This window comes from Scyliorhinus torazame, chromosome 4 (assembly GCF_047496885.1).
Source record: "Scyliorhinus torazame isolate Kashiwa2021f chromosome 4, sScyTor2.1, whole genome shotgun sequence".
Lineage (NCBI taxonomy): Eukaryota > Metazoa > Chordata > Chondrichthyes > Carcharhiniformes > Scyliorhinidae > Scyliorhinus > Scyliorhinus torazame.
Genome location: NC_092710.1, coordinates 346066078 through 346093760, shown reverse-complemented (window position 1 = coordinate 346093760; position 27683 = coordinate 346066078). Strand labels below are relative to the sequence as shown.

The 27683-nt window shown below is 48.0% G+C and overlaps 1 protein-coding gene across 1 annotated transcript in view; it reads left to right on the top strand.

Moving 5' to 3' along the window:
* Window positions 1–27683, top strand: part of LOC140411508 (dynein axonemal heavy chain 8-like) — a 2059122-nt gene that overhangs the window by 1508481 nt on the left and 522958 nt on the right. Inside the window, exons 60-63 of the mRNA XM_072500594.1 lie at window positions 7149–7271; window positions 11939–12069; window positions 16276–16429; window positions 24508–24672. Coding sequence (XP_072356695.1) covers window positions 7149–7271; window positions 11939–12069; window positions 16276–16429; window positions 24508–24672 — 573 coding nt within the window. The remainder of the gene's footprint in view (window positions 1–7148; window positions 7272–11938; window positions 12070–16275; window positions 16430–24507; window positions 24673–27683) is intronic.

Sequence of the window (27683 nt, the reverse complement as noted above, 5' to 3'; positions counted from 1 at the left end):
CACATGGGGGAGATTGGGGAAGGTTGTACACAGACAAATGGGGTTAAATTGGGGAATGTTGTATTCAGACACATGGGCGACAGACTGGTGAAGGTTGTATCAGACACATGGGCGACAGACTGGGGAAGGTTGTACTCAGACACATGGGAGAGACTGGGGAAGGTTGTACTCAGACACATGGGCGACCGACTGCGGAAGGTTGCACTCAGACACATGGGGGGACTGGGGAAGGTTGTACTCAGACACTTGGGAATGACTGGGGAAGGTTGCCGGCTGATTCGGGAATGACTGGGGAAGGTTGTATTCAGACACATGGGGGAGACTAGGAAGGCTGTATCAGACGCATGGGCGACAGACTGTGGAAGGTTGTATTCAGACACATGGGGGTGACTAGGAAGGCTGTATCAGACACATGGGCGACAGACTGGGGAAGGTTGTATCAGACACATGGGCGACAGACTGGGGAAGGTTGTATCATACACATCGGCGACAGACTGGGGAAGGTCGTATGAGACACATCGGCGACAGACTGTGGAAGATTGTTTCAGACACATGGGGGCGACTGGGGAAGGTTGTATCAGACACATGGGGGGTGACTTTGGAAAGTTGTACTCAGACAAATGGGGTTAAACTGGGGAAGGTTGTACTCAAACAATTCTGGTGAGACTGGGGAAGGTTGTACTCAAACACATGGGCGACAGTCTGGGGAAGGTTGTACTCAGACACATGGGGGAGACTGGGAAGGTTGCATCAGACACATGGGCGACAGACTGGGGAAGGTTGTACTCAAACACATGGGGGGACTTGGGAAGGTAGTACTCAGACACTTGGGGAGAGACTGGGGAAAGTTGTGCTCAGACACATGGGGTAGACTGGGGAAGGTTGTACTCAGACACATGGGGGAGACTTGGGAAGGTGGTACTAAGACAAATGGTGTTAAACTGGGGAAGTTGTACTCAAACAATTGGGGGGAGACTGGGGAAGGTTGTTCTCAGACACATGGGGGGCGATTGGGGAAGGTTGTACTCAAATAAATGGGTTAAACTGGGGAAGGTTGTACTCAGACACATGGGGGAGACTGGGGAAGGTTGTACTCAGACACAATGGGGGAGACTGGGGAAGGTTGTACTCAAACAAATGGGGTTAAACTGGGGAAGGTTGTACTCAGACACATGGGGGAGAATGGGGAAGGTTGTACTCAGACACATGGGGGAGAATGGGGAAGGTTGTACACAGGCAAATGGGGTTAAATTGGGGAATGTTGTATTCAGACACATGGGCGACAGACTGGTGAAGGTTGTATCAGGCACATGGGCGACAGACTGGGGAAGGTTGCACTCAGACACATGGGGGGACTGGGAAGGTTGTACTCAGACACTTGGGAATGACTGGGGAATGTTGCCGTCTGATACGGGAATGACTGTGGAAGGTTGTATTCAGACACATGGGGGAGACTAGGAGGGCTGTATCAGACACATGGGCGACAGACTGGGGAAGGTTGTATCACATACATCGGCGACAGACTGGGGAAGGTCGTATGAGACACATCGTCGACAGACTGTGGAAGGTTGTATCAGACTCATGGGGGCGACTGGGGAAGGTTGTATCAGACACATGGGGGGTGACTTTGGAAGGTTGTACTCAGACAAATGGGGTTAAACTGGGGAAGGTTGTACTCAGACACATGGGGGGAGACTGGGGAAGGTTGTACTCAGACTCATGGGGGGAGACTGGGGAAGGTTGTACTCAGACACATGGGGGGTGACTTTGGAAGGTTGTACTCAGATAAATGGGGTTAAACTGGGGAAGGTTGTACTCAGACACATGGGGGAGACTGGGGAATGTTGTACTCAGACACATGGGGGGAGACTGGGGAAGGTTGTACTCAGACTCATGGGGGAAGACTGGGGAAGGTGGTACTCAGACAAATGGTGTTAAACTGCAGAAGGTAGTACTCAGGCACATGGGGGAGACTGGGGAAGGTTGTACTCAGATACATGGGGGGAGACTGGGGAAGATTTTACACAGATACATGGGGGGACTGGGGAAGGTTTTACTCAGACACATGGGGGGAGACTGGGGAATGTTGTACTCAGCCACATGGGGGGAGACTGGGGAAGGTTGTACTAGACACATGGGCGAGAATGGGGAAGTTTGTACTCAAACAAATGGTGTTTAACTGGGGAAGGTTGTACTCAGACACATGGGGGAGAATGGGGAAGGTTGTACTCAGACAAATGGGGTTAAATTGGGGAATGTTGTACTCAGACACATGGGCGACAGACTGGGGAAGGTTTTATCAGACACATGGGGGAGACTGGGGAAGGCTGTACTCAGACGCATGGGGGGAGACTAGGGAAGGTTGTACTCACACACATGGGAGAGACTGGGGAAGGTTGTACTCAGACACATGGGGGGAGACTGGGGAAGGTTGTACTCAGACACATGGGAGAGACTGGGGAAGGTTGTACTCAGACAAATGGGGTTAAACTGGGGAAGGTTGTACTCAAACAATTGGTGGGAGACTGGGGAAGGCTGTACTCAGACACATTGGGGAGACTGGGGAAGTTTGTACTCAGCCAAATGTCGTTTAACTGGGGAAGGTTGTACTCAGACACATGGGGGTGACTTTGGAAGGTTGTACTCAGACAAATGGGGTTAAACTGGGGAAGGTTGTACTCAAACAATTGGGGGGAGACTGGGGAAGGTTATACTCAGACACATGGGGGGAGACTGGGGAAGTTTGTACTCAGCTAAATGTCGTTTAACTGGGGAAGGTAGTACTCAGACTCATGGGGGGAAACTGGGGAAGATTTTACCCAGATACTTGGGGGGACTGGGGAAGGTTGTACTCAGACAAATGTGGTTAAACTGGGGAAGGTTGTACTCAGACTCATGGGGGGAGACTGGGGAAGGTTGTACACAGACACATGGGGGGAGACTGGGGAAGGTTGTACTCAGACACATGGGGGGAGACTGGGGAAGGTTGTGCTCAGACACATGGGGGGAGACTGGGGAAGGTTGTGCTCAGACACATGGGAGGAGACTGGGGAAGGTTGTACTCAGACAAATGGGGTTAAACTGGGGAAGGTTGTACTCAGACACATGGGGTAAAATTGGGGAAGGTTGTACTCAGTCACATGGGGGAGACTGGGAAAGGTTGTACTCAGACACATGGGGTTAAATTGGGGAAGGTTGTACTCAGACACATGGGGGGAGACTGGCGAAGGTTGTACTCAGATACATGGGGGGACTGGGGAAGGTTGTACTGAGACACATGGGGGAGACTGGGGATGGTTGTACTCAGATAATGGGTTTAAACTGGGGAAGGTTGTACTCAGACACATGGGGGAAGACTGGGGAAGGTTGTACTCAGACAAATGGTGTTAAACTGGGGAAGGTAGTACTCAGGGACATGGGGGGGACTGGGGAAGGTTGTACTCAGATACGTGGGGGGACACTGGGGAAGATTTTACCCAGATACATGGGGGGACTGGGGAAGGTTGTATTCAGACACATGGGGGGAGACTGGGGAAGGTTGTACTCAGACACATGGGGGGAGACTGGGGAAGGTTGTACTAGACACATGGGGGAGAATGGGGAAGTTTGTACTCAAACAAATGGGGTTTAACTGGGGAAGGTTGTACTCAGACACATGGGGGGAGACTGGCGAAGGTTGTACTCAGATACATGGGGGGACTGGGGAAGGTTGTACTCAGACACATGGGGGGACTGGGGAAGGTTGTACTCAGACACATGGGGGGGGACTGGGGAAGGTTGTACTCAGACACATGGGGGAGAGACTGGGGAAGGTTGTACTCAGACACGTGGGGTTAAACTGGGGAAGGTTGTACTCAAACTATTGGGGGGAGACTGGGGAAGGTTGTACTCAGACACTTGGGGGGAGACTGGGGAAGGTTGTACTCAGACACATGTGGGGAGACTGGGGAAGGTTGTACTCAGACAAATGGGATTAAACTGGGAAAGGTTGTACTCAAACAATTGGGGGGAGACTGGGGAAGGTTGTACTCAGACACATGGGGGAGACTGGGGAAGTTTATACTCAGCCAAATGTCCTTTAACTGGGGAAGGTTGTACTCAGACACATGGGGGGTGGCTTTGGAAGGTTGTACTCAGATAAATGGGGTTAAACTGGGGAAGGTTGTACTCAGACACATGGGGGGAGACTGGGGAAGGTTGTACTCAGATAAATGGGATTAAAGTGGGGAAGGTTGTACACAGACACATGGGGGAAGACTGGGGAAGGTGGTACTCAGACAAATGGTGTTAAACTGGGGAAGGTAGTACTCAGGCACATGGGGGAGACTGGGGAAGGTTGTAGTCAGATACATGGGGGGAGACTGGGGAAGATTTTACCCAGATACATGGGGGGACTGGGGAAGGTTGTACTCAGACAAATGGGGTTAAACTGGAGAAGGTTGTTCTCAGACTCATGGGGGGAGACTGGGGAAGGTTGTACTCAGACACATGGGGGGAGACTGGGGAAGGTTGTACTCAAACAAATGGGGTTAAACTGGGGAAGGTTGTACTCAGATACATGGGGGAGAATGGGGAAGGTTCTATTCAGAAACATGGGGGAGAATGGGGAAGGGTGTACTCAGACAAATGGGGTTAAATTGGGGAATGTTGTATTCAGACACATGGGCGACAGACTGGTGAAGGTTGTATCAGACACATGGGCGACAGACTGGTTAAGGTTGTATCAGACACATGGGCGACAGACTGGGGAAGGTTGTACTCAGACACATGGGGGAGACTGGGAAGGTTGCATCAGACACATGGGCGACAGACTGGGGAAGGTTGTACTCAAACACATGGGGGGAGACTTGGGAAGGTGGTACTCAGACACTTGGGGAGAGACTGGGGAAAGTTGTGCTCAGACACATGGGGTAGACTGGGGAAGGTTGTACTCAGACACATGGGGGAGACTGGGGAAGGTTGTACTCAGACACATGGGGGGAGACTGGGGAAGGTGGTACTCAGACAAATGGTGTTAAACTGGGGAATCCCCAGTTGTACTCAAACAATTGGGTTAAATTGGGAAAGGTTGTACTCAGACACATAGGGGGAGTCTGGCGAAGGTTGTACTCAGATACATGGGGGGACTGGGGAAGGTTGTACTCAGACATATGGGGGGAGACTGGGGAAGGTTGTACTCAGACACATGGGGGGAGACTGGGGAAGGTTGTACTCAGACACATGGGGGGAGACTGGGGAAGGTTGTACTCAAACAAATGGGGTTAAACTGGGGAAGGTTGTACTCAGATACATGCGGTAGAATGGGGAAGCTTGTACTCAGACACATGGGGGAGAATGGGGAAGGTTGTACTCAGACAAATGGGGTTAAATTGGGGAATGTTGTATTCAGACACATGGGCGACAGACTGGTGAAGGTTGTATCAGACACATGGGCGACAGACTGGTGAAGGTTGTATCAGACACATGGGCGACAGACTGGGGAAGGTTGTACTCAGACACATGGGGGTGACTGGGAAGGTTTCATCAGACACATGGGCGACAGACTGGGGAAGGTTGTACTCAAACACATGGGGGGAGTCTTGGGAAGGTTGTACTCAGACACTTAGGGAGAGACTGGGGAAAGTTGTGCTCCGACACATGGGGTAGACTGGGGAAGGTTGTACTCAGACACATGGGGGAGACTGGGGAACGTTGTACTCAGACACATGGGGGGAGACTGGGGTAGGTGGTACTCAGACAAATGGTGTTAAACTGGGGAAGTTGTACTCAAACAATTGGGTTTGGGGACAATTGGGTTAAATTGGGGAAGGTTGTACTCAGACACATGGGGGGAGACTGGCGAAGGTTGTACTCAGATACATGGGGGGACTGGGGAAGGTTGTACTCAGACACATGGGGGGACTGGGGAAGCTTGTACTCAGACACATGGGGGGGGGGGATTTGGGAAGGTTGTACTCAGACACATGGGGGGACTGGGGAAGGTTGTACTCAGACACATGGGGGAGAGACTGGGGAAGGTTGTACTCAGACACATGGGGGGACTGGGGAAGGTTGTGCTCAGACACATGGGGGGAGACTGGGGAAGGTTGTACTCAGACACATGGGGGAGAGACTGGGGAAGGTTGTACTCAGACACATGGGGGGACTGGGGAAGGTTGTACTCAGACACATGGGGAGAGACTGGGGAAGGTTGTACTCAGACACATGGGGGGACTGGGGAAGGTTGTGCTCAGACACATGGGGGGAGACTGGGGAAGGTTGTACTCAGATACATGGGGGGACTGGGAAAGGTTGTACTCAGACACATGGGGGGAGACTGGGGAAGGTTGTACTCAGATACATGGGGGGACTGGGGAAGGTTTTGCTCAGACACATGGCAAAGACTTAAATTCGAAATGGGCTGTAAATCAGTAAATGCTGTTCTGGCCAGCGATGCTCACATCCCTTGAAAGAGTAAAAACTGCCAATTGTACATTGCAAAATGGGCTAATGGCATCTGTTGCACACCGAGTGAGGGAGAACTACAATAATTCCTGTTTCTCTCCCTATTGTTCATCATCAGTTTTTGTGGGGAAACTAAGTGCGTTTGAAGCCCCGAGTCTGTGTCGCATTTGAATAATCAACAGAAACCCTTTCATTGTTTTAAATCAGAAAAATTGTTTCTTCACGTATTCTCCCCAAAATATCGAGCATGTTACTCACTCACATCGTCACACATTAACAACACAACCAAGAAAATTACAGATGAAAATAATAGTAAATTTGTGCATGTTCCACACTGAGTAAAGTAAAGTTTGGAATATTACCGTCCTATCTGCAGTGGGACCAACGGGATGAGAATGTTTATCTTTCCCGTGGAACTCGCGGATTACGAGCTCCTCCGCTAAGGGGCAGGGTAATTCCATCCATGTATTAAAGGTCAGCCAGTAAGGTAGTGACTGTGATGAAGCCCGGTAGGGATCTACTGGGCGTTGTGTATAGCGTAACTGTAAATAAACCAAAGTGCTTTATTCTTACTCAGTGTGGATTCACCGTGTCCTTATTAAAATTATAATGTCTTTACTGGGCATGACAGAATCCCAAATTTTTCATTACGCTTATGATACTTTCTTTGTAACATTTTAATGCTTGTATTGAATGTGTTCCAGATCCCAAACTACGAATTCCTGACTGAAAAATTGCAGTTTTATCAGGTGCAACATAATGAAGGTGTCCGATCAGGTTTCCTTGATCTTGTCTTCTTCAAGGATGCGATGACACACCTTATCAAAGTAAGATTTGAAACTTTGAGCTAATCGTGTGTATCTCTTTAAAAAATGATCACTGAAGCGATCCACCCAAAACATTTCGAAGCAACATTTCGGGCAGGTTTGGCAGGGCGTTTCCCATTGGTTTTTTGTGTGCGTTCCAGACCAGTATTCACACGCGGTCTACAGAAAAGCATCTGCGGGGTGATGTGTTATCTATGTTGGATTAACACGGACTGCAACTCGATGCAGCATCACTTGAAAACAGGCTTCCAACGCTGTAGATGGTTCAACACTGCTTTATTGAACTTGCCGAGTAATGTACATAGTTCGCTGTGTACATAGTTGACACTCTATCAATCTAAGCTTGCTAACCTTGGTCTGGCTTGCCCAGACTTGCCCTATGCCATGTGTAGTAGGTGCTTACTGTACATTGCACCCTGACTGCTGCTACAGCTATCACCAGTACGAAAAGGCCGAGCCTTCCTGCCTCGTGTGTTTTATACTGGTAATGTACCCTGTATTGTCCTGCCTGGTGATTGGTTGTTCTGTATTCTGTGTGGTGATTGGTTCCTGTGTGTGTCCATCACTGCCTGTCTGTATCTCATTATGAACATGAGTGCATATTATGACATCTCCCCTTTTTAAATAAATTTTGGATGCTTGTGGCTGTGTGCTTGTATTTACAAGTGTGACTATGTGCAAAATGGTGAGTGAGTGAACATATATACATGGGAAGGTGTCTATCGTGCATACACAGAACAAGGTGAACAAACTTTACACAGTTAAAGTCTATAAGTCCAGTCTTTGTGGTGGGCGGTGGATTCGTGTTGACTGCCTCAGAGGTGGCGGGGGGGACGCCGGCGTCTCGACAGGTGGGATTGCTGCCAGATTGGCGGGCTCATAGTTTGAAATGTCCGGAGGAGGCGCCTCGACATACGGAGGGGTGCGGTCAGGTGGTGGTGGGCAGGTAACTTTGCGCAGTGCCCTTCTGTTGCGACTGAGAATGGAGCCATCAGCCATGCGAACAACGAAAGACCTGGGGGCAACCTGTCGTACAACAACAGCTGGGGCTGACCAGCCTCCCTCAGGCAACTGGACGCGAACAACACCCTCTGGAGCCAGCACAGGCAAATCAGTGGCATGAGCATCATACGCGAAGTTCTGCTGGCCCCTGAGTTGCTGCACTTTTCTTAGCACCGGGAGGTGATCAAGGTCTGGAACGTGGATGGCTGGAACAGTTGTCCGCAGGTTGCGATTCATAAGTAGTTGAGCCGGAGACAGACCAGTGGACAGGCGGGTTGCCCTGTATTCCAACAGTGCAAGGCTGAAATCAGATGCAGAGTCTGCAGCTGCTTGACAATGTGGACCCCTTTTTCCACCTTCCCGTTTGACTGTGGGTAGTGGGGACTGGATGTGACATGTTTGAAGTAGTAGGATTATGCAAAGCTGGACCACTCTTGGCTGTGGAAACATGGACCGTTGTCGCTCATCACTGTGAGTGGTATACCGTGCCTGGCAAACGTCTCCTTGCAGACCTTGATGACTGATTTTGACGTGAGGTCCGACAGCTTCACAACTCCTGGGTAGTTCGAAAAGTAATCGATCAGAAGTACAAAGTCATTTGCATGAAAGAGGTCTATTCCCACCTTGGACCAAGGAGAGGTCACAAGCTCATGTTGGAGCTTCTCCTTGGGCTGAGCTGGTTGGAATCTCTGGCAGGTGGTGCAATTGAGGACCATGTTGGAGATGTCCTGGCTGATCCCAGGCCAGTAAACTGCCTGTCGAGCTCTGCGTCGGTATTTCTCGCCTCCAAGGTGACCCTCATGGATCTGCTTGAGCATTATGGCCTGCATGCTGTGGGGGATAACAATTCGATCCAGTTTCAGAATGATCCCTTCAACAACCGTCAAATAATCCTTGACATTAAAAAACTGGGGGCATTGCCCCTTGCGCCACCCATTTGCGAGGTGGTGCATTACCCTTTGCAGCAGAGGGTCTTTGGCAGTTTCTGCTCGTATCTGTACGACACGTTCATCAGTGGCCAGGAAGTTGCTGGTGCACATCTGTGCCTGTGCTTCGATTTGGTGAATGAAGTCTACATGTTCGCAGGGTGTGGTGATGGATCTGGATAGGGCAACCACGATTATCAGCTCCTTGCCCGGTGTGTAGAAGAGGTCAAAATCATATCGGCGGAGTCGCAGAAGAATGCGCTGTAGCCGGGGCGTCATGTCATTTAAGTCCTTCTGGATGATGTGGACTGAGGGTCTGTGGTCTGTTTCCACCGTGAACTTTGGCAGACTGTATACGTAATCGTGGAATTTAACGATTCCTGTTAGGAGACCCAGGCACTCCTTCTCAATCTGTGCGTACCTTTGCTCGGTCGGAGTCATGGCCCTGGATGCGTATGCCACTGGAGCCCAGGACGAGGAGTCATCTTTCTGGAGGAGCAGCACACCAATGCCGTCCTGGCTTGCGTCGGTGGATATTTTTGTTTCCTTGGTCGGATCAAAGGCTGGGGCTGTGGTGAGCTTTGCCTTGAGCTCCATCCACTCCGCTTGATGTGTTGGTGTCCACTGGAATACTGTGGTCTTTTTTACTAGATGCCGGAGGGCTGTGGTGTGGGATGCCATGTTAGGAATTAATTTTCCCAGAAAATTCACGATCCCCAGGAAGCGTAGTACCACCTTTTTGTCCTCTGGGGTCATCATGGCATTGATTGCCATTACTTTGTCGGAATTAGTTTGCACAACCTGCTGGGATATTTGGTCGCCCAAGAATTTGATTGAAGACAGACCAAATGAGCATTTGGCCCTGTTTAGCTTGAGACCATTCTCGTGGACCCTTTTAAAGACCTGTTTGAGCCGAACTATGTGCTCCTCGGGGGTGGTGGACCAGATTATCACGTCATCCACATAGACTCGCACACCCTCGATGCCCTCCATCAATTGCTCCATTTTGCGTGAAAGGCCTCGGAGGCTGAAATTATACCGAAAGGCATTAGATATATGGATATTAGATATCATGGTGTTTCTTGGTGCTCCGAACACCGGGAAACATCTGGCTAATCGCACGCACCACGGGACTCTGTCGTCAGTGGCTGGGGCCGGTTTAGCACTGTGGGCTAAACAGCTGGCTTGTAAAGCAGAACAAGGCCAGCAGCATGGGTTCAATTTCTGCACCGGCCTCCGTGAACAGGTGCTGGAATGTGGCGACTAGGGGCTTTTCACAGTAACTTAATTTGAAGCCAACTTGTGACAATAAGCGATTTTCATTTTCATTTCATTCCCGTCGATTGCGCCCTCAGCCTTTGTACTACAGAAACAACAAAGACACCTACAATTTTACAGGCTCTATTTGTGTCAGTGACCGAGTCTCATAACTCATTGGGTTTGGCTGTGCTCACAGGTTCAGGGGCCTTGCAGCCCATCCCTGGACTTTCAAATCTGAGTCACTGCTCCACATCCACCACTGCTGCCTCAGAGTTCACAATTTCTCATCCCTCAACCTCACGGGGAGTGTGCTTCACAGTTGGAGAACCTATTAAACAAAGGATGCAATTCTAAACGCAATGCAGGAGCAGGTATATATTCACAAATCATTGAAGGATAGATTAGTTTGAGAAAATTGTTAATAGGGCATATGGGATGGCGGGCTTTATAATTAGAGGCATAAAGTACAAAAAGAATCTTAATATAATTTAATATGGTTTCACTTCAACTGATGTATTCTGTTCAGTTCTTGTCGCCACACAGTCAAAGACATTGGAGAATGTACAAAGAAGATTTCCAAGAATGGTTGTGGGTTTGAGGGATTTCAGTTACAAGAATAGAAGGCTGGGGTGGTTCATCTTCAAAGAAAGAAGGTTGAGAGGAGATTTCCTCGAGGTATTCAGAATCACGAGAGGTCTGGACAGAGTAGATGAGAGGAAATTGTTCCCATTGCTGCAAGGACCAAGAGCCTGAGCACTGAATTAAAGTGATTGACAAGAGACTGGGGTTGACAAGAGAAAAATATTATTTTAGGCAGTGAGTGGTTAGGATCTAATAATAATAATAATAATCGCTTATTGTCACAAGTAGGCTGCAATGAAGTTACTGTGAAAAGCCCCTGGTCGCCACATTCCGGCACCTGTTCGGTGAGGCCAATAACGGGAATTGAACCTGCGCTGCTGGCCTTGTTCTGCATTACAAGCCAGCTGTTTAGCCCACTGTGCTAAATCAGCCCCTAAACCAGATCTGGAATGCAGTATCTGAGTTTGTGGTGGACAGAGATCCAATCATGACTTTTCAAAGGGAATTGGGATAATTATCGGAAGAGAAACAAATTGCAGCATTTCGAGAAGAGGCAAGGGAGTTGTTAACAACTGGCTGAGTTGTTATCACAGAGGGCTGGCACAGAAACAGCGGACTAAATGGTCTCCATCTATGTTGGAACCATTCTATGATTCTATGTTCAAGGACAGAGATTATAGCAGGCCAGTTGGCAAAGCAGCCCACAGGTAGGGTTTTCAGCTCAGGGTGTACGAGCTGTCAGCAGAACCTTAACAAAACTGATCAAGAGTTCAGTAAGTTATATGTTTGTTTCTGTTGTTAATTTACATTGAGAAGAGAATGGTAAACACTGACGAGTTAAACTGTGCTTTTGACAAAGAGAAACTACTTCTGACAACAAGAAAACATATTTTGCAGATATCTCGTATAATCCGTACAGATTGTGGAAATGCTTTGCTGGTGGGAGTCGGTGGTTCTGGAAAACAAAGCTTTACAAAACTGGCATCTTATATTGCTGGATATAAAATCTTTCAAATCACTTTAACCAGGTATTTAAACAATTGCAAAAAAGTTATATTTGCCAATGAAAATTTTAAATTATTCTTTCAGCGCCATTCACAGTCCAGACTGGGCCAATGTTCTTCCGAAATTGCACGTGGTCAATTCTGTTACATGAATGGTACAATTTCAGGTTACCTGCTTTTACTGGTCAGACTGAGAAGCACAGGAGAGGGTGTGAGTGTGGGCAGTGGGAGGGTGAGTAGAGTGGGGTTGGGGGCATAAAATAATTGGGAAGAATGCGAGCAGCACAGAAATCTCTTTCTGCTTCTTTATCCATTTCATCGAACAGCACATCTTTCGGGACTTGTGGGAGGAAACCGGAGCACCCGGAGAAAATCCACGCAGACACGGGGAGAATGTACAGACTCCGCACAGACAGTGACCCAGCCGGGAACCATCGAAAAGCTAGAGCATAGAATGAGGCCATTCAGCCTATCTTGTCCATGCCAGCCCAAGGATACCCAGGCACTTTTTCTAATCCCACTTCCTGCACCCGGCCCATAATCCTACAGTTTACAGCAGGTCCAGGTACTTTTCTTTTTAAAGGTGCGGATTAGTCTGGCTAATCCACCTACCCTGCATATCTTTTTTGGGTTGTGGGTGTGACACCCATGCAGAGACAGGGAGAATGTACAAACTCCACATGGATGGTGACCCGGGGCCAGGTTCAAACTTGCGTCTGCGCCACGGTGTTCCCCTCTAGATCCAGGTACTTTTTAAAAGAGTGCCTCCACCACCACCTTGGACAGCGAATTCCAGACACTCACTACCCTCTGCTTAAAAAAGTTCTTCCTCACGTCCCCTCTACACCCACTGCAAATATCTTGAATTCACGTCCCCTGGTTCTAGCATTCTCCACCAAGGGAAACAATTTTATCCTGTCCCACGCTGTCTCTTCCCCTCATAATTTTGCACACCCCAAGAAAGTCACCCCTCAGCCTTCTTCGTTCCAAGGAAAATAATCACAACATATCTAATCTCACCTCGTAGCCACACTTTTCTAGCCCTGGCAACATTCCTGTAAACCTCCTCTGCACTCTCTCCAGAGCAATAACGACCTTCCTGCAATGTGGCGCACACAATGTTCCATTTGTGGCCTCACCAGTGTTTTATATCATTCCAACATTATATCCTTATTTTTATATTCTATACCTCTGCCAATGAAGGAGAACATTCCATACGCTTTCTTAACAACCTTGTCTACTTGAACTGCACCTTTAGTGACCAGTGTACTTGTATGTCAACACCTCTCACTTCATCTACCCCTCTTAGTGTATTGCCATTTATTGTTTTTTTATATTCATTCAGAGGATGTGGAAATCACCAGATGAGCCAGAATTAATTGGGCGGCATGGTAGCATAGTGGTTAGCTACCGTGTTGCTTCACAGCGCCAAGGTCCCAGGTTTGATTCCCGGCTTGGGTCATTGTCTGTGTGGGGTCTGCACGTTCTCCTGATTTCTGCATGGGTTTCCTCCAATGTTAATGTAAGCCTACTTGTGGCAATAAAGATTATTAAATTAATTGCCCATTCCTAATTACCCTGGTGGGGTTAGTTAAGAGCCATTCACACTGCTGTCTATCTGGAGTCCAGACCACATAAGGATGGCAGATTTCCTTCCCGAGGGCATGAATGAATGAATCAGATGGGTTTTTGCACAATGGTCATCACTTTTATTTCCCAATCATGCCACCCGCATTCACATCTAACACGTTAATATATATCAGAACAGTAAAAATCCTAATATCGAGCCATGTGGAACACCGCTTGAAACAAGTTTCCATCCGTTAGGGCAGCCATTGACCATTCCCCTTTGTTTCCTGTTACTAAGCCAACTTTTTATTCAGTTTGCCACATTGCCCTGCATCCCATGGGCTTTTACTTTTTTGACCAACCTGTCAGTGCAACATTGTCAAACGCTTTGCTAAAATACATGTACACCACATCCACTGCACCACCTTCATCAACACTGCTTGTCACTTCCTCAAAGAATTCAATCAAATTTGTGAGGCAAGACCTTCCTTTAACAAATCCATGCTGACTATCCCTGACTAATCCGATCACTCAGGATTGATTCTACTAATTTGCCTGTCACTGACGTAAGGCTAACTGTCCTATAATTGTTTGGCATTTCCTTTGTTGCCTTTTTTTGTAAAGAAATTCCAATTCAGGGGCAATTTAGCATGGTCAATCCACCTACCCTGCACATCTTTGGATTGTGGGGGTGAGACTTGGGGAGAATGTGCAAACTCCACACGGACAGCTACCTGGAGCCGGGATTGAATCCGGGTCCTCAGCGCCATGAGGCAGTAGTGCGTCTCTGTACCGCCCCCTTCGATCCCTTTTTAATCAATGGAACCACGTTTTCATTTCTCAGTCCTCCTGTACCTCTCATGTAAAGATTGAAAAACCATCCTTCGAACATCTTCTATCTCCTCCCTAATCTCCTTTAGCAGCCTAGGAAACAATCCATCTTGCCCTGGCGACTTATCAACTTTCAAGGCTTCCAACCCTTTGAGTATTTCCTCTCTCTTTATGATTATCCCATCCAGTTTGTCACAGTGTTCCTCTTGGATTACTTCATCTACTTAACACTTTTTTTTGTAAACACGGAGACACAAAATTCATTTAAACCCTTCTCACAGCCTCTGCCTCTACACACACGTTCCCCTCTTCATCTCTGATAGGTCCCACTTTTTCTAATTCATGCAGTTGCCTTGAAGTAAGGAAAATATACTTCAACTCACTCCCTGAGGTCTTTTTGAATCTTAAAAAACAATTAATGAGCACTCCCCAAAATGTAAATCTTCAGGAACAGTGAGGAGGAACAAAACAATGACTAACCTGTAAGTAGTTGATGATGGGGTGACACAGTGGCACAGTGACTAGCACTTCTGCCTCACAGCGCCAGGGACCCAGGTTAATTCTGGCCTCGGGTGACTGTGTGGAGTTTGCACGTTCTCCCTGTGTCGGTGTGGGTTTCCTCTGGGTGCTCCAGTTTCCACCCACAGTCTAAATATATGCAGATATGGCGCATTGGTCATGATAAAATTGCCCCTTAGTATCCAGAGATGAACAGGTTAGGTGGGGTTATGGGATAGGGCAATCCTTCAGAGGGTCAGTGCAGACTCAATGGGCTGAATGGCCTCCTTCTGCACTGCAGTGATTCTAATATCCCTATAAATAACACTGATGTTGGAGACATGCAGGATTCTTCCAGCTGATTCATGTGTGTTTAACTGTGCAAGCTTCAAAGAGGGCATTGTTTGGAGCATTGAGTTGGAAAATGTCAATACATTGAAGCAGTGTTACACACTGATTGACATCATGATCTGCCTGCTCTGCATTCTTCCAACAATGTTTACTAGGACCCGTCCTAGTCTGTATGTTGCAGCTACCATTAAAAACATTTAATCATGGGATGTGGGCGTCGCTGGCTGGGCCAGCATTTATTGCACATCCCCGAGGTCATTTAAGAGTTAACGAGATTGCTGTGGGTCTGGAAGCACATGTAGGCCAGTCCGGGTGAGGTCAACAGATTTCCTTCCCTAAAGGACATTAGTGAACCAGATGGTTCTTTGAACTCTTAGGCGGCTTCCAAAAATGGGTCCAATATCACATCCTTAATATACAGCTGACACTGAAGATACTGGTTCATATTTGTTGCAAGTTGGATGGTATGATTGTGTTTATTTCTAAGTTTTGCAAATAGAGTCATTACTGAGTGATGGTGATTGCTGAGATGAGGTCATTGTTATATACAAACTGATTGAGGTTGCAGGCCGCAGGGGGTCGTTTTTCTGGAATTCATGTCAATCCTTTAGTTGACAAGTGACGAAGGCTTGTCTTTGGTTGTGGTCCTCCTCAGGCTGTTGTCCTGCTTCCCTGGATCAAATTCCCAGTCTGTTTCCTAGATTCCCTTATTTTCGGATGTGTGAAATGAGAAAACGTGCAGCAAGCCACAATGTTGCTGGATTAGACTTGAGTGGTTCATCCTCTTCCCGATGAGTTTTGGCTGCCTGCTCTGGAATTCCCTTTTCCTCCACACCAAAATTCTTTAACCGTTTGAGCAGGTATCCAAAATCCCCATCTTTGATTGAAGAATCTTCAGATATTTTTCTGTGTTGAGAGTAGGGCATTTCTATAAGTTGTTGCTGTTGGTGTAATTTTGTGTCATTTTATTGCTTGTTTCAGAGCATACAACATCAGCAATCTGATGGATGACTTGAAGATATTGTACAGAACGGCTGGGGCAGAGGGAAAGGGAATCACTTTCATCTTCACTGATAACGAAATAAAGGAAGAATCCTTTCTTGAGTATCTCAACAATGTGCTCTCTTCTGGAGAGGTACTTAGTTATTTATTTTTTGTATAATCATGTTTCTATTCTTTGTATTTTCTTTTTATCTTTCTCTGAATTCATTAACAAGCAACCACTTGAAATGATCATGAGGTCAGAATTGAGGGTGTTCGCTGGTGGCTACACAATGTTCAGCACTATTAGTAACTCCGCAGATAATGAAGACATCTATGTCCATTTGCAGCACGATCTGGACAATATTCAGGCTTGGGTTGATATATGGCTAGTAACACTCGTGCCACACAAGTTTCAGGCAATGATCATCTCCAACAAAAGAGAATCTAGCCATTACCCTTTGCCATTCAATAACACTAGCGGCACTGAATGCACAATGGAAACATCCTGGAGGTTATGATGACTACAACCTGAACTGGACCCGCCATATAAATACTGCGCAACACGAAAAGGTCAGGTGCTAGGAATCCTGTGGCAAATAACTCACCTCCTGACTCCCCAAAGTCTGTCCACTATCTGCAAGGCCCAGCTTAGAAGTGTGATGGAATACTCTCCCTTGCCTGGATGGGTGCAGCTCCAACAACACACAAGAAGGTTGACACCATCCAGGATAAAGTAGCCCACCTAACTGGCATCCCATCCACCACCTTCAACATTCACTCCCTCCCAAAACAATACACAGTGGTAACAGTCTGTACTATCTGCAAGGTGAGCTCCTTCAACAGCACATTCCAAACCTGCCTAGAAGGACAAGGGCAGCAGATGCAAGGGCACATCACCACCCTCATGTTCCCCTCCAAGCCACACACCATCCTGACCTTGGTATTTATTGCTATTCCTTCATTGTCACTGAATCAAACCCCTGGACCTCGCTCCTGAACAGCACTGCAGGCGTTCCCACTACAGCGGTTCAAGAAGTCAGCTCACCCTCTCTACCTTCTCAAAGGCAATTAGGGATGGGCAGTAAATGCCGGCCCAGCCAGTAATGTCCACATTCAGTGTAAAAAAAATCATACGTTTTCTGCAATTTTAGATATCAGTCTAAATGATCTCAACCAACGAATAGATTTAAACAGCCTTACTACCATGTGTGGAATGATCTGTCTGGACTATACACAGAACAATACTTTTCACTGTATCTTGGTACACGTGACAATAAGACAAATCCAATTCCATCCATTTGCACTTAACAAGCTACAATATAAATGAAAAATTGTCCTAAATGCAGGGATCAGTTGACTTCTGCTACTTTTGACAACCTTCAAAGCCCAGAACCCAAGGGTTTATGCTGTTAATTATGCTGTGAGGAAAATTTGACCAGAAAAAGGACTTTCATCTAATTGCAAGGATTCAAATCGTGCAATATAAAAGCAGCATCAGTCAAAGGTCGAAACTCAATTGTAGAGGCTGAGGCAAGAGCTGTGGTGTGAGGTGCACTGCACCTTACACTATTCCCTCTGGCACAGCCTTCATCTCTGGTCACTTAAGCCCAAGGGAAGCAGGATATGGCACGCAATTGATATAGCCATCCACAACCAGGTCTGACTGGACCAGTTCAAATGTTATTGGCTCCCGATCCTATTTGCTAAAACTAGTCACCAATCCAGAATAATGATGGAAAGCAAAGATAACGTCAGCTTGTTGCCTCGATGGCGAACTGTCTTCTAAAACTCTTCCCCCCTTTGCCCTCCACCTTCACCTTTAACAGCAAGAGCGAGGATCTCATGAACGCCTTTGTCAACAAAGTTGAGTTCCTCCTTTTCACTAGCCTGTCTTGCCAAACTTCCTTTAATGCTCCTTAGTCCAAAACTTGCATCTTTCTCTAATTTCTTGTCTATCCTCTGTAATGCCCTTTCTAAACACATCTTGTCCAAAAGACTCACTTCTTGTTCCCTCTAACCTATTCTCATTAAATTGCAAATCACCCAACTCCCGTCCTGGCCCTCATGTTAGCCAGGGCGCCAGTGGCATAGTGGTATCGCCACTGGGCCAGTAAGCCACCCGAACCTGGTCTGGTCTACATGTGACTTCAGATCCACAGCAATGTCGCTGACACTTAAATGCCCTCAGTTCAAAAGCAATTTGAATGGGCAATAAATGCTGGGCCAGCCAGTGATGTCCGCATCCCATGAATTAATAAAAATAAAGGATATTGTAAATCGTCCACTCTCTTCAATTGTTGTCCTTCTCTCCTTTACACCTACGCTCATCACATCTCTCCTCAAACCTCAAAGAAATCCTTACCGGGCTTGACAGGGTAGATACAAGGAGAATGTTTCCCTGTGGGGTGAGGAGGTGCTGATCTAGAACCCAATCTGGGAATAAGAGACTGAGTTGTTGGGTATGTTCAAAGCAGAGGTCACTCTGTTCGATCCTGGCCCCGGGTCACTGTCCATGTGGAGTTTGCACATTCTCCCTGTGTCTGCCTGGGTCTCACCCCCCAACCCAAAGATGTGCAGGGTAGGTGAATTGGCCATGCTAAATTGCCCCTTAATTGGAAAAAATTGGATGCTCTAAATTTATTTAAAAGAAGAGCATGTCTCCTCCGATGAGGAGGCGGTGGAAGGGGATGAGTGTGCTGAGGTCCTGGGAAGGTGAGGATGTAGTCAATGAGGCCAGGATGGCACTGGTCAGATGAGGCAGGCATGCTTCTAACGCCCTAGCTAGGATTTCCAGGAGGATGATGCGAGATGTAGCGAGGACTCTCCTGAGATCCTCCTGTTACATCTGAGAATGTCTGACACCTATCTGGCTTAGAACAGCACACAGAAGCTCGTCATGGAGATGCTGCTGAGAAACAGCGTGCACATGGACTTTGATACTTTGACATAGGGATTAGAGGGGTTGGGCGGGGGCGGGGGGGGGGGGGGGGGTGTTGGGCAGTCCTCCCTCTAACGTGCTAACAGTAGACACAGAACAACAAGGAAACTTATTGGGTACAAGATTCCTGCTGTGAACACAAGCCACATTGAGGTGCAGGCATCGCTGCTCTCGAAAGCCATTCTGACGCTGGGAATTGACTGTGCTCAGAGGAGGCTCTGGACTGCGACACTTTCCTTCATGAACCAAGTTTTTGTTTCTGACTGACACGAACACTGCTCATCATAATAAGGAGCTTTTGGGGGCGGCACGGTGGCGCAATGGTTAGCGCGGCTGCCTCGCCGGGCCGAGGACCCGGGTTCAATCCTGGCCCCAGGTCACTGTCCGTGTGGAGTTTGCACATTCTCTTTATGGCTGCGTGGGTCTCACCCCCACAACCCAAAAATGTGTAGGGTAGGTGAATTGGCCACGCTAAATTGCTCCTTCAATTAAAAACATTTTTTTTAAAAAAAAGAGCTATAGGCAAGGATCTATTCTTGGGAGTGTATTTAGAATGATCAACATAAATTACAAGTTTAACACCCACACCCACGCTGTACAACTCCACCATCTTGTCATTCTGACTCTGCCGTTACATCTTGCTGCATCCCCAACACCCACAGCAGAGGTAGAGGCAGTCCGCTGACTGTGTGCCCTGTTGACTGTGATGACCTTGGCATGTGTCCTCTAGAGGGCTGAAATCTGAAGGGCCCCTGCCTGTTTTCAGCATCCTGCTGTGTGGCAATGCCACCCTCCACAGCCCGTGGAGCTGGAGCTGATGGGATCACAGGAATAGGGGATTTGTGTAGGCTGGACACGCAGAGTCACCTGGGTGAATGGCACTGGGGTGATCCTCCTCCCTATGGGTGCCCAAGGGCCCCTGCCCGTTGAAGGGAGCTGCAGCTGGATTGCGATTGCGAGGCACCATTCCTCCCTTCTCAGGTTGACAGTGATGGATGCCAGCCTGTGTCTCAGTGATGGAGTGCAGCTCCTGCAGTTGTGCAGGACAGACATCCTGGAGAAAAGTCTCCAAAGCAGCTGCCACCCTACTCGTGTTAGCCTTGGTCTGTTGGTATGTCGGCATTATCACCTCAGTCTGAAGGCGGATGGACTCCTCCATCAGGTGTTGCAAGCTGAGGAGTGAAGCAGCCATCCCTTTCCGATGTTCCCAAGCTTGCCTTTGCAGCTACTGCAACTGAAGCATGCTCGGGTCCAGAGGCGCGTCATCTGATTGGGACTCAGCAGATTCCTGGTGTCCAGCAATCCTCCTCGATTAGCTCTCAAATTAGGCGGTTATGAAAGGAGAGAAAGGTTATTAGTGCATGTCAGGGGCCTGAGGGACAGGAGGCGTCACTCACAGCATGATTATCTGATGGATGGCGCAGTGCAGGATCCTCACTTAGCTGAGTGCCGCCAACCTCATCATCAGACTGATGATCAGACTGCTGGGGTCTCATGATGTGAGCTCAGGAGCGGTTGCATTTTCACGAACTCTGGCTCTGCTCATCTTTTAATCTGTCTTTTCATCCTTGTGCACATTTATTTTTTGTCTTTTTTTGGTTTACATATGTCCTAAAAGTTGTTGGTTGGTGCTTCTGCCTGATAGAACCAAGTTAGAATGTTTAAATCTTTGCTTATTCGAGACAGCTGGAAGGAATTGGTATGGGCCCTGCCATTTGTGGTGCAGTTGCTTTTGAGCGGGCTCCCACCCTTACAGTGTGGTGTGCTTTGACGGATGATGGCTGCCTTCAAAGATACTGTTCTGGCTGGATATCTGAGGTACAAGTGATCAAAACCCAATTCCAAGAGTTACGGAGAGTATTTATGGAGGCAATGGCGCACACAAAGAGGTTCTTCAATAGAGAGAGAGCACTATCCCTGGTGGGAGCCCGCATCTGTAAGGTAGTTCCTGCTGCATGGCTTGTTGTCCATCCTGAAGGAGGCGGGAGAGAGAGAGAGAGGAGGAACAGTAGAGGAGAGCTGCTGAGCTCGGTCTCTGAAGTGAGGTGTTAGAGGAATTCCCAGCTGAATTTGAGGATTGGGTGCCATTTTTGAGAACCTCGATCTGGAAACTGGGCAAATTAAATTAGATGGAGCACATCTAATTCTGTCTTCTGGGCCTGAAATTGGTGTGGCCTTTTAACCACTGGTCCGATATTGTCCTGTTCAGGATGTCGGCCGTAAGGGGTTGGAGGCGACTGAACCGATTGAGTTATCCCCTACCCCAGGCCGGAGCCTAGATTTAATTTATTGACCACTTGGGTTCTGGGGAGACGGCATGGTGGATGTAATGGTGGCCCGTGCTTCGACCGTTGGAATCCTTGAGAGATCCTGAAGGGCACTCATGTTCCTGATACTGCCTCATCCTTGATTTTGAAATTCTTCATGCACCAGTGAAGTAGTATTTATCCTGAGGACTGCCTGACAGTTCTACATCTTGGTTGTTATCCTGGACTTTGTTCCCTGTAGGTCATATTGTCCTCTGCTTGATGTTGCCAATTTTTTCCACATTCACGGCAAACAAGTGGCATGTAATGACCATCTCCTACAGGAGAGGATCTAACCATCACCCCTTGACATTCAATGGCATTACCATCACTGAATCCCCCATAATCAACGTCCTGGGGGTTACCATTGATCAGAAACTGAACTGGACTAGCCATATTAATACTGTGGCTACCAGGGCAGGTCAAATGTTAGGAATCCTACGGTGAGTAACTCACCTCCTGACCTCCCAAAGTCTGTCCACCATCTACAAGGCACAAGTCAGGAGTGTAATGGAATACTCTCCACTTGCCTGGATGAGTGCAGCTCCAACAACACTCAAGAAGCTCAACACCATCCAGGATAAAGCAGCCCGTTTGATTGCTCCTCCTTTCACAAACATTCAAATCCTCCACCACCGACGAACAGTGGCAGCCTTGTGCACCAGCTACAAGATGAACTGCAGTGACTCACCGAGATTCCTTAGACAGCACCGTCCAAACCCACGACCACTACCATCTAGAAGGTCAAGAGCAGCAGATACCTGGGGCCCCCACCACCTGGATCTTCCTCTCCAAGTCACTCACCACCCTGACTTGAAACTATAATAATAATAATGGGGCAACATCCTGGAACACCCTCCCAACAGAACAGTGGGTGTACCTACACCTCAAGGACTGCAGCGGTTCAAGAAGGCAACTCACCACCACCATCTGAAGAGCAACTAGGAATGGACAATAAATGCTGGCCTAACCAGCGACGCCCACATCCAGTAAATTAATGTTTTAAAATAAAAAAATAAGGAGACCAAAATTGGACACAATACTCCAGATGTGGTCTCGCCAACACCCTATACAATTGCAACAATAATTCTCTATTTTTAGATTCCAGTCCTTTTGCAATAAACGCTAACATTCCATTTGCTTTTCTTTTTACATTTTGGACCTGAAAACAGACCTGCCCACCTGCCCGTAAATTAATTCAAAAAAACACGGCACATCTTGCCAAGCCAAAAATGATCAAATTCTCTGTTTCCTGTTAGCTAACCAATGGGATGAGCTCTTATTTTGCAGAGTAACTTTGATGTGGCATCTTGCAAAATGTCTTCTGAAAATCTAAGTATAGCACATCCGCAGGTTCCCTATATACACATTTTAAAAAATTTAATGACGAGCTTCTAATACATTAGTAAACCATGATTTCCTTTTCGTTTTGATTACATTCCCTTTCTGTTTGATTACATTGCCATTCTACAAGTGTCCTTAACCTCATTAATAGTAGATTCCAACATTTTCCCACTGGGAGATGTTAAGCGAACTAGCTTGTAGTTTGCTGCTTTCTGTCACCCTCCTTTCTAGAATAGAGGGGTGTCATTCTCCGACCCCCCCGCCGGGTCGGAGAATGGCCGTTGGCCGCCGTGAATCCCGCCCCCGCCCCCGCCGAAGTCTCCGGTACTGGAGATTGGGCGGGGGTGGGAATCGGGCCGCGCCGGTTGGCGGGACCCCCCGCTCAATTCTCCGGCCCGAATGGGCCGAAGTCCCGGCCAGAAATTGCCTGTCCCGCCGGCGTAAATCAAAGCTGGTATTTACTGGCGGGACCAGGCGGCGTGGGCGGGCTCCGGGGTCCTGGGGGGGGCGCGGGGCAATCTGACCCCAGGGGGTGCCCCCACGGTGGCCTGGCCCGCGATCGGGGCCCACCGATCCGCGGGCCTGTGCCGTGGGGGCACTCTTTCCCTTCCGCCTCCACCACGGCCCCCACCATGGCGGAGGCAGAAGAGACTCTCCCCACTACGCATGCGTGGGAAACTGTCGGCGGCCGCTGACGCTCCCGCGCATGCGCCTCATTTCCACGCCAGCTGGCGGGGCACCAAACGCCATTTCCGCCAGCTGGCGGGGCAACAAACGCCATTTCCGCCAGCTGGCGGTGCGGAAATCCCTCCGGCGCCGGCCTAGCCCCTCAATGTTGGGGCTCGGCCCCCAAAGATGCGGAGCATTCCGCACCTTTGGGCCGGCGCGATGCCCGTCTGATTGGCGCCATTTGTGGCGCCAGTCGGCGGACATCGCGCCGTTGGGGGAGAATTTCGCCCGAGGAGTCACATTCACTATTTTCCAAACCGATGGCACTTCTTAAGAACCTCACTAGTTTTGGGAAATTAAAACCAATTTATCTGCAATCTCAGCAGCCACTGCATTAATGATCCTCAGATGAAGTCCTAGCATCCTCAGATCAAGGCCTAGCAACTTGTCAACTTTTCATTCTGATAAAGCTTTCAGTATCCATTTCCTGGTGATTGTAATTGTTTTAAGTTCCTCCTTCCCGGATTCATAATGATTGCTGCGGTGTTATTTGTATCCTCTAGAGTGAAGACAGATGCAAAATATCTGTTTAATCTGTCGTCACCTTATTTTCCATTATTGACTCTCTATTTTCACTCTCTAAAGGAACGCCACTCACTTTACGTCCTATTTTCATTTCTAAATACCTATAGAAACTCTTAATAATTGCTTTCATATTTCTAGGAGGCTTTCTCTCATTCTTTAATTTCTCACTCGTTATTAACCTTATGGCATTCTTTGCTGTTCTTTACATCCAGCCCAATCTTCTGATCTGCCTCTCATCTTTGCAGAATACTGCTTTTAATTTAGACACAAGCTGTTTATAATAAATATATACCAATGGGAATAAACTACATGAACAGGTCAAAGTTGCAGACAATAACATCAATGAAATATTGCATATTTAAATTGCTGTCTGCTTTCTCTTGATAGGTTTCAAACTTATTTGCTCGGGATGAACTTGATGAGATCACTCAATCGCTGATTGCATCGATGAAGAAAGAAGCACCTCGTACCCCTCCTACCTTTGACAATCTATATGAATATTTTATAAATAGAGCCAGGAAACATCTTCATGTTGTGCTCTGTTTCTCTCCGGTCAGTTAGATTCTGAGCTTTGTTATCTATTTAACAAGAATTTCTAGATCAGTGAAAGTACGTTGTAGTTCTTTTGTGATAGGCCCAGTAAGGGAGATGAATGGTTTGCAGGTCAAGGATCTGAGGGGTTTAAACACAGGTCACATGGTTCGGAGGGATCTATCAAATTGACAGTCAAAGATTAATTGAATCTCATTTTGTTCAAGATGGGTAGAATTTTGAATTTCACATCTTTCTTTTGATGGAGCTTTCTCTCCCCATCGCTTGCATAGGAACAGGATTTGGATTTGGATTTTGTTTATTGTCACGTGTACCAAGGTACAGTGAAAAGTATTTTTCTGCGAGCAGCTCAACAGATCATTAAGTACATGAAAGGAAAAAGACATTTAAAAAAATACATAACAGGGCAACACAAGGTACACAATGTACATAACACCGGCATCGGTTGAAGCATACAGGGTGCAGTGTTAATGAGGTCAGTCCATAAAAGGGTCATTTAGGAGTCTGGAAACAGCGGGGAAGAAGCTGTTTTTGAGTCTGTTTGTGCGTGTTCTCAGACTTCTGTATCTCCTGCCCGATGGAAGAGGTTGGACTAGTGAGTAAGCCGGGTGGGTCTTTGATTATGCTGCCCGCATTCCCCAGGCAGCGGGAGGTGTAGATGAGTCAATGGATGGGAGGCAGATTTGTGTAGGCCATTTGAGGCTATCCCACCATTTAATGAAATCCACAGCAGAACTTTTCAGAAGGCAAGTTTCCCACCCACCACAGGAAAGGGTACATGCTGGAAGGCAGAACTTTACAGGCCCCAACTCACCTTCAAACCCGCCAGTTAAGGTCTAGAAAATGCTGCTCCGTGACCGATCTGTGACCAAACTCCAGATGGCCTTCGCCCTATATCCAATATCCCCCCCTTATCTCGTTAAGAGAAATCTGCCAATCTCAGATTTTAAATTAACAATTAAATTCATATCAACCATGATTTTCAGAAGAGTTTCCAAACTTCAACCATCTTTTACATGTAAAAGTGTCTAGGTTATGTCTTTGAGTCCTCAATTCTCATTGAAGAAAATAGTTTCTCTGTCTACCATTATCTGTTGTAACCACAGTACACCTTTCAGAGATGCAGGCTGTCTAAAATTGCGTTCACGATCGGCCGGGGAATCCACGTTGGCGGCAAAATCGGGTGCAGCACCGTTTTTGCGATGCTCTGCCCCTCCAAAACGGCGTACTCTAGGAGTATGCCGCATGCCGTCGGGAGGGCCTCAGGACGTTACCCAAGGCCCTCCCCCTCGATACTCCGCCCCCGATGGGCTGAGGTCCTGAAGGCATCGGTCACGTGTAGTATTTATTTTCGGGAACTCGGCGTGGCGGCTGTGGACTAAGACGGGGCGGGAGCCGATCCACAGGCGGGGAGGGCTTTGGCGAGGGCTGAGGGCACTGTTGGAAGTGGTCTGGGGGTGGCGAGCCTGACCAAAGGGGGTTACTATTTGGCAGGCCAGGTCCGCGCGCGGCCGGCAAAATGTTGCCCGGCGCGGCTGTTGCAGGCCGCTGTCGTGTTCATGCGCGGCCATGGACCCGGAAATTCTCCGGCCGTATCCACATCTAAAGTCGGGGGCTCTACATTGCGTGCCTGCTAGCCCCTCACCAGATGGAGGATCGGTGGCCATTTTGCGGCTTTTTCGGTCATAAGACGGCACCGTTCCCACGCTGGCGTTAGCACTTAGTCTCAAAATCGGAGAACCCAGCCCCATGTCTCGCCTGATCTTTCTAATTCAAGTCGGGTGAGACTGAAGCAGCGAAGCAACTTAGGGGCTCCAGAAGCAAAGTGCAAAAGGAGTGGAGCGAAGGAGCATACACCCCCCTTTTTACAGCACTGGCTGCCATAGCGCACTGGGCTAAATCGCTGGCTTTGAAAGCAGACCAAGGCAGGCCAGCAACACGGCTCAATTCCTGTACCAGCCTTCCCGAACAGGCGCCGGAATGTGGCGACTAGGGGCTTTTCACAGTAACTTAATTGAAGCCGACTTGTGACAATAAGCGATTTTCATTTCATTTCATAAAGCAGGTGAGTTTAAAAGGGAGAAGGGAAACTTTGAAGGTAAGTGAATGGGAAGTGGGTATTCAGACATCGGCGAGGTCGGGGGGGGGGTTTAGGTCAAGGTGGAACGGGTGTCAGGTTGGGTTAGAAAACATTGGACTCCATTTGCCAGATCTTTACCCACTCACTTAACCTATCTCGACCTTTTTGTTGCCTCCTCGTGTCCTCTTCACCCTTTACTTTCCTACTGTGGGGCAGCACGGTAGCACAATGGCTAGCATGTTTGCCTCACAGCTCCAGGATCCCGGGTTCAATTCTGGCCTCGGATGACTGTCTGTGTGGAGTTTGCATTTTCTCCCCATGTCTGCATAGGTTTCCTCCGGGTGCTCCGATTTCCTCCCAGTCCAAAAATGTGCGGGTTAGGTGGATTGGCCACGCTAAATTACCCCTTAGAATCCAAAAAGGTTAGGTGGGTTACTGGGTTATGGGGATAGGGTGCAAGTGTGGGCTTGTGGGGTGCTCTTTTCAAGGGCCGGTGCAGACTGAATGGGCCAAATGGCCTCCTTCTGCACTGTAAATTCTAAATTCTATGATTCTACCTTTGTGTCAACAGCAAATTTGGCAACCATTCCTTCAATCACGTCATCCAAGTCATAAATGTAAAGTGTAACTAGTTGAGGTGCCAGCACTGACCCCTGGGGGACACCACTCGTAACATCTTGCCAAGCAGAAAAAGGGCCATGATTCCACACTCTGTTTCCTGCTAGACAGCCAATCTTCTATCCAATGTGTTACCTCTTCTAACATTCACTTTTATTTTCCACAATAACCTTTGATGTGGCACTTTATCAAATGCCTTCTGGAAACCTAAGTCCAGTACATCCACCGCTTCCCCTTTATCTAAAGCACAGGTTACTTCCTCAAAGGATTCCAATTGGTTGGTTAACATGGGGCTGAATTCTCCGATTTTGAG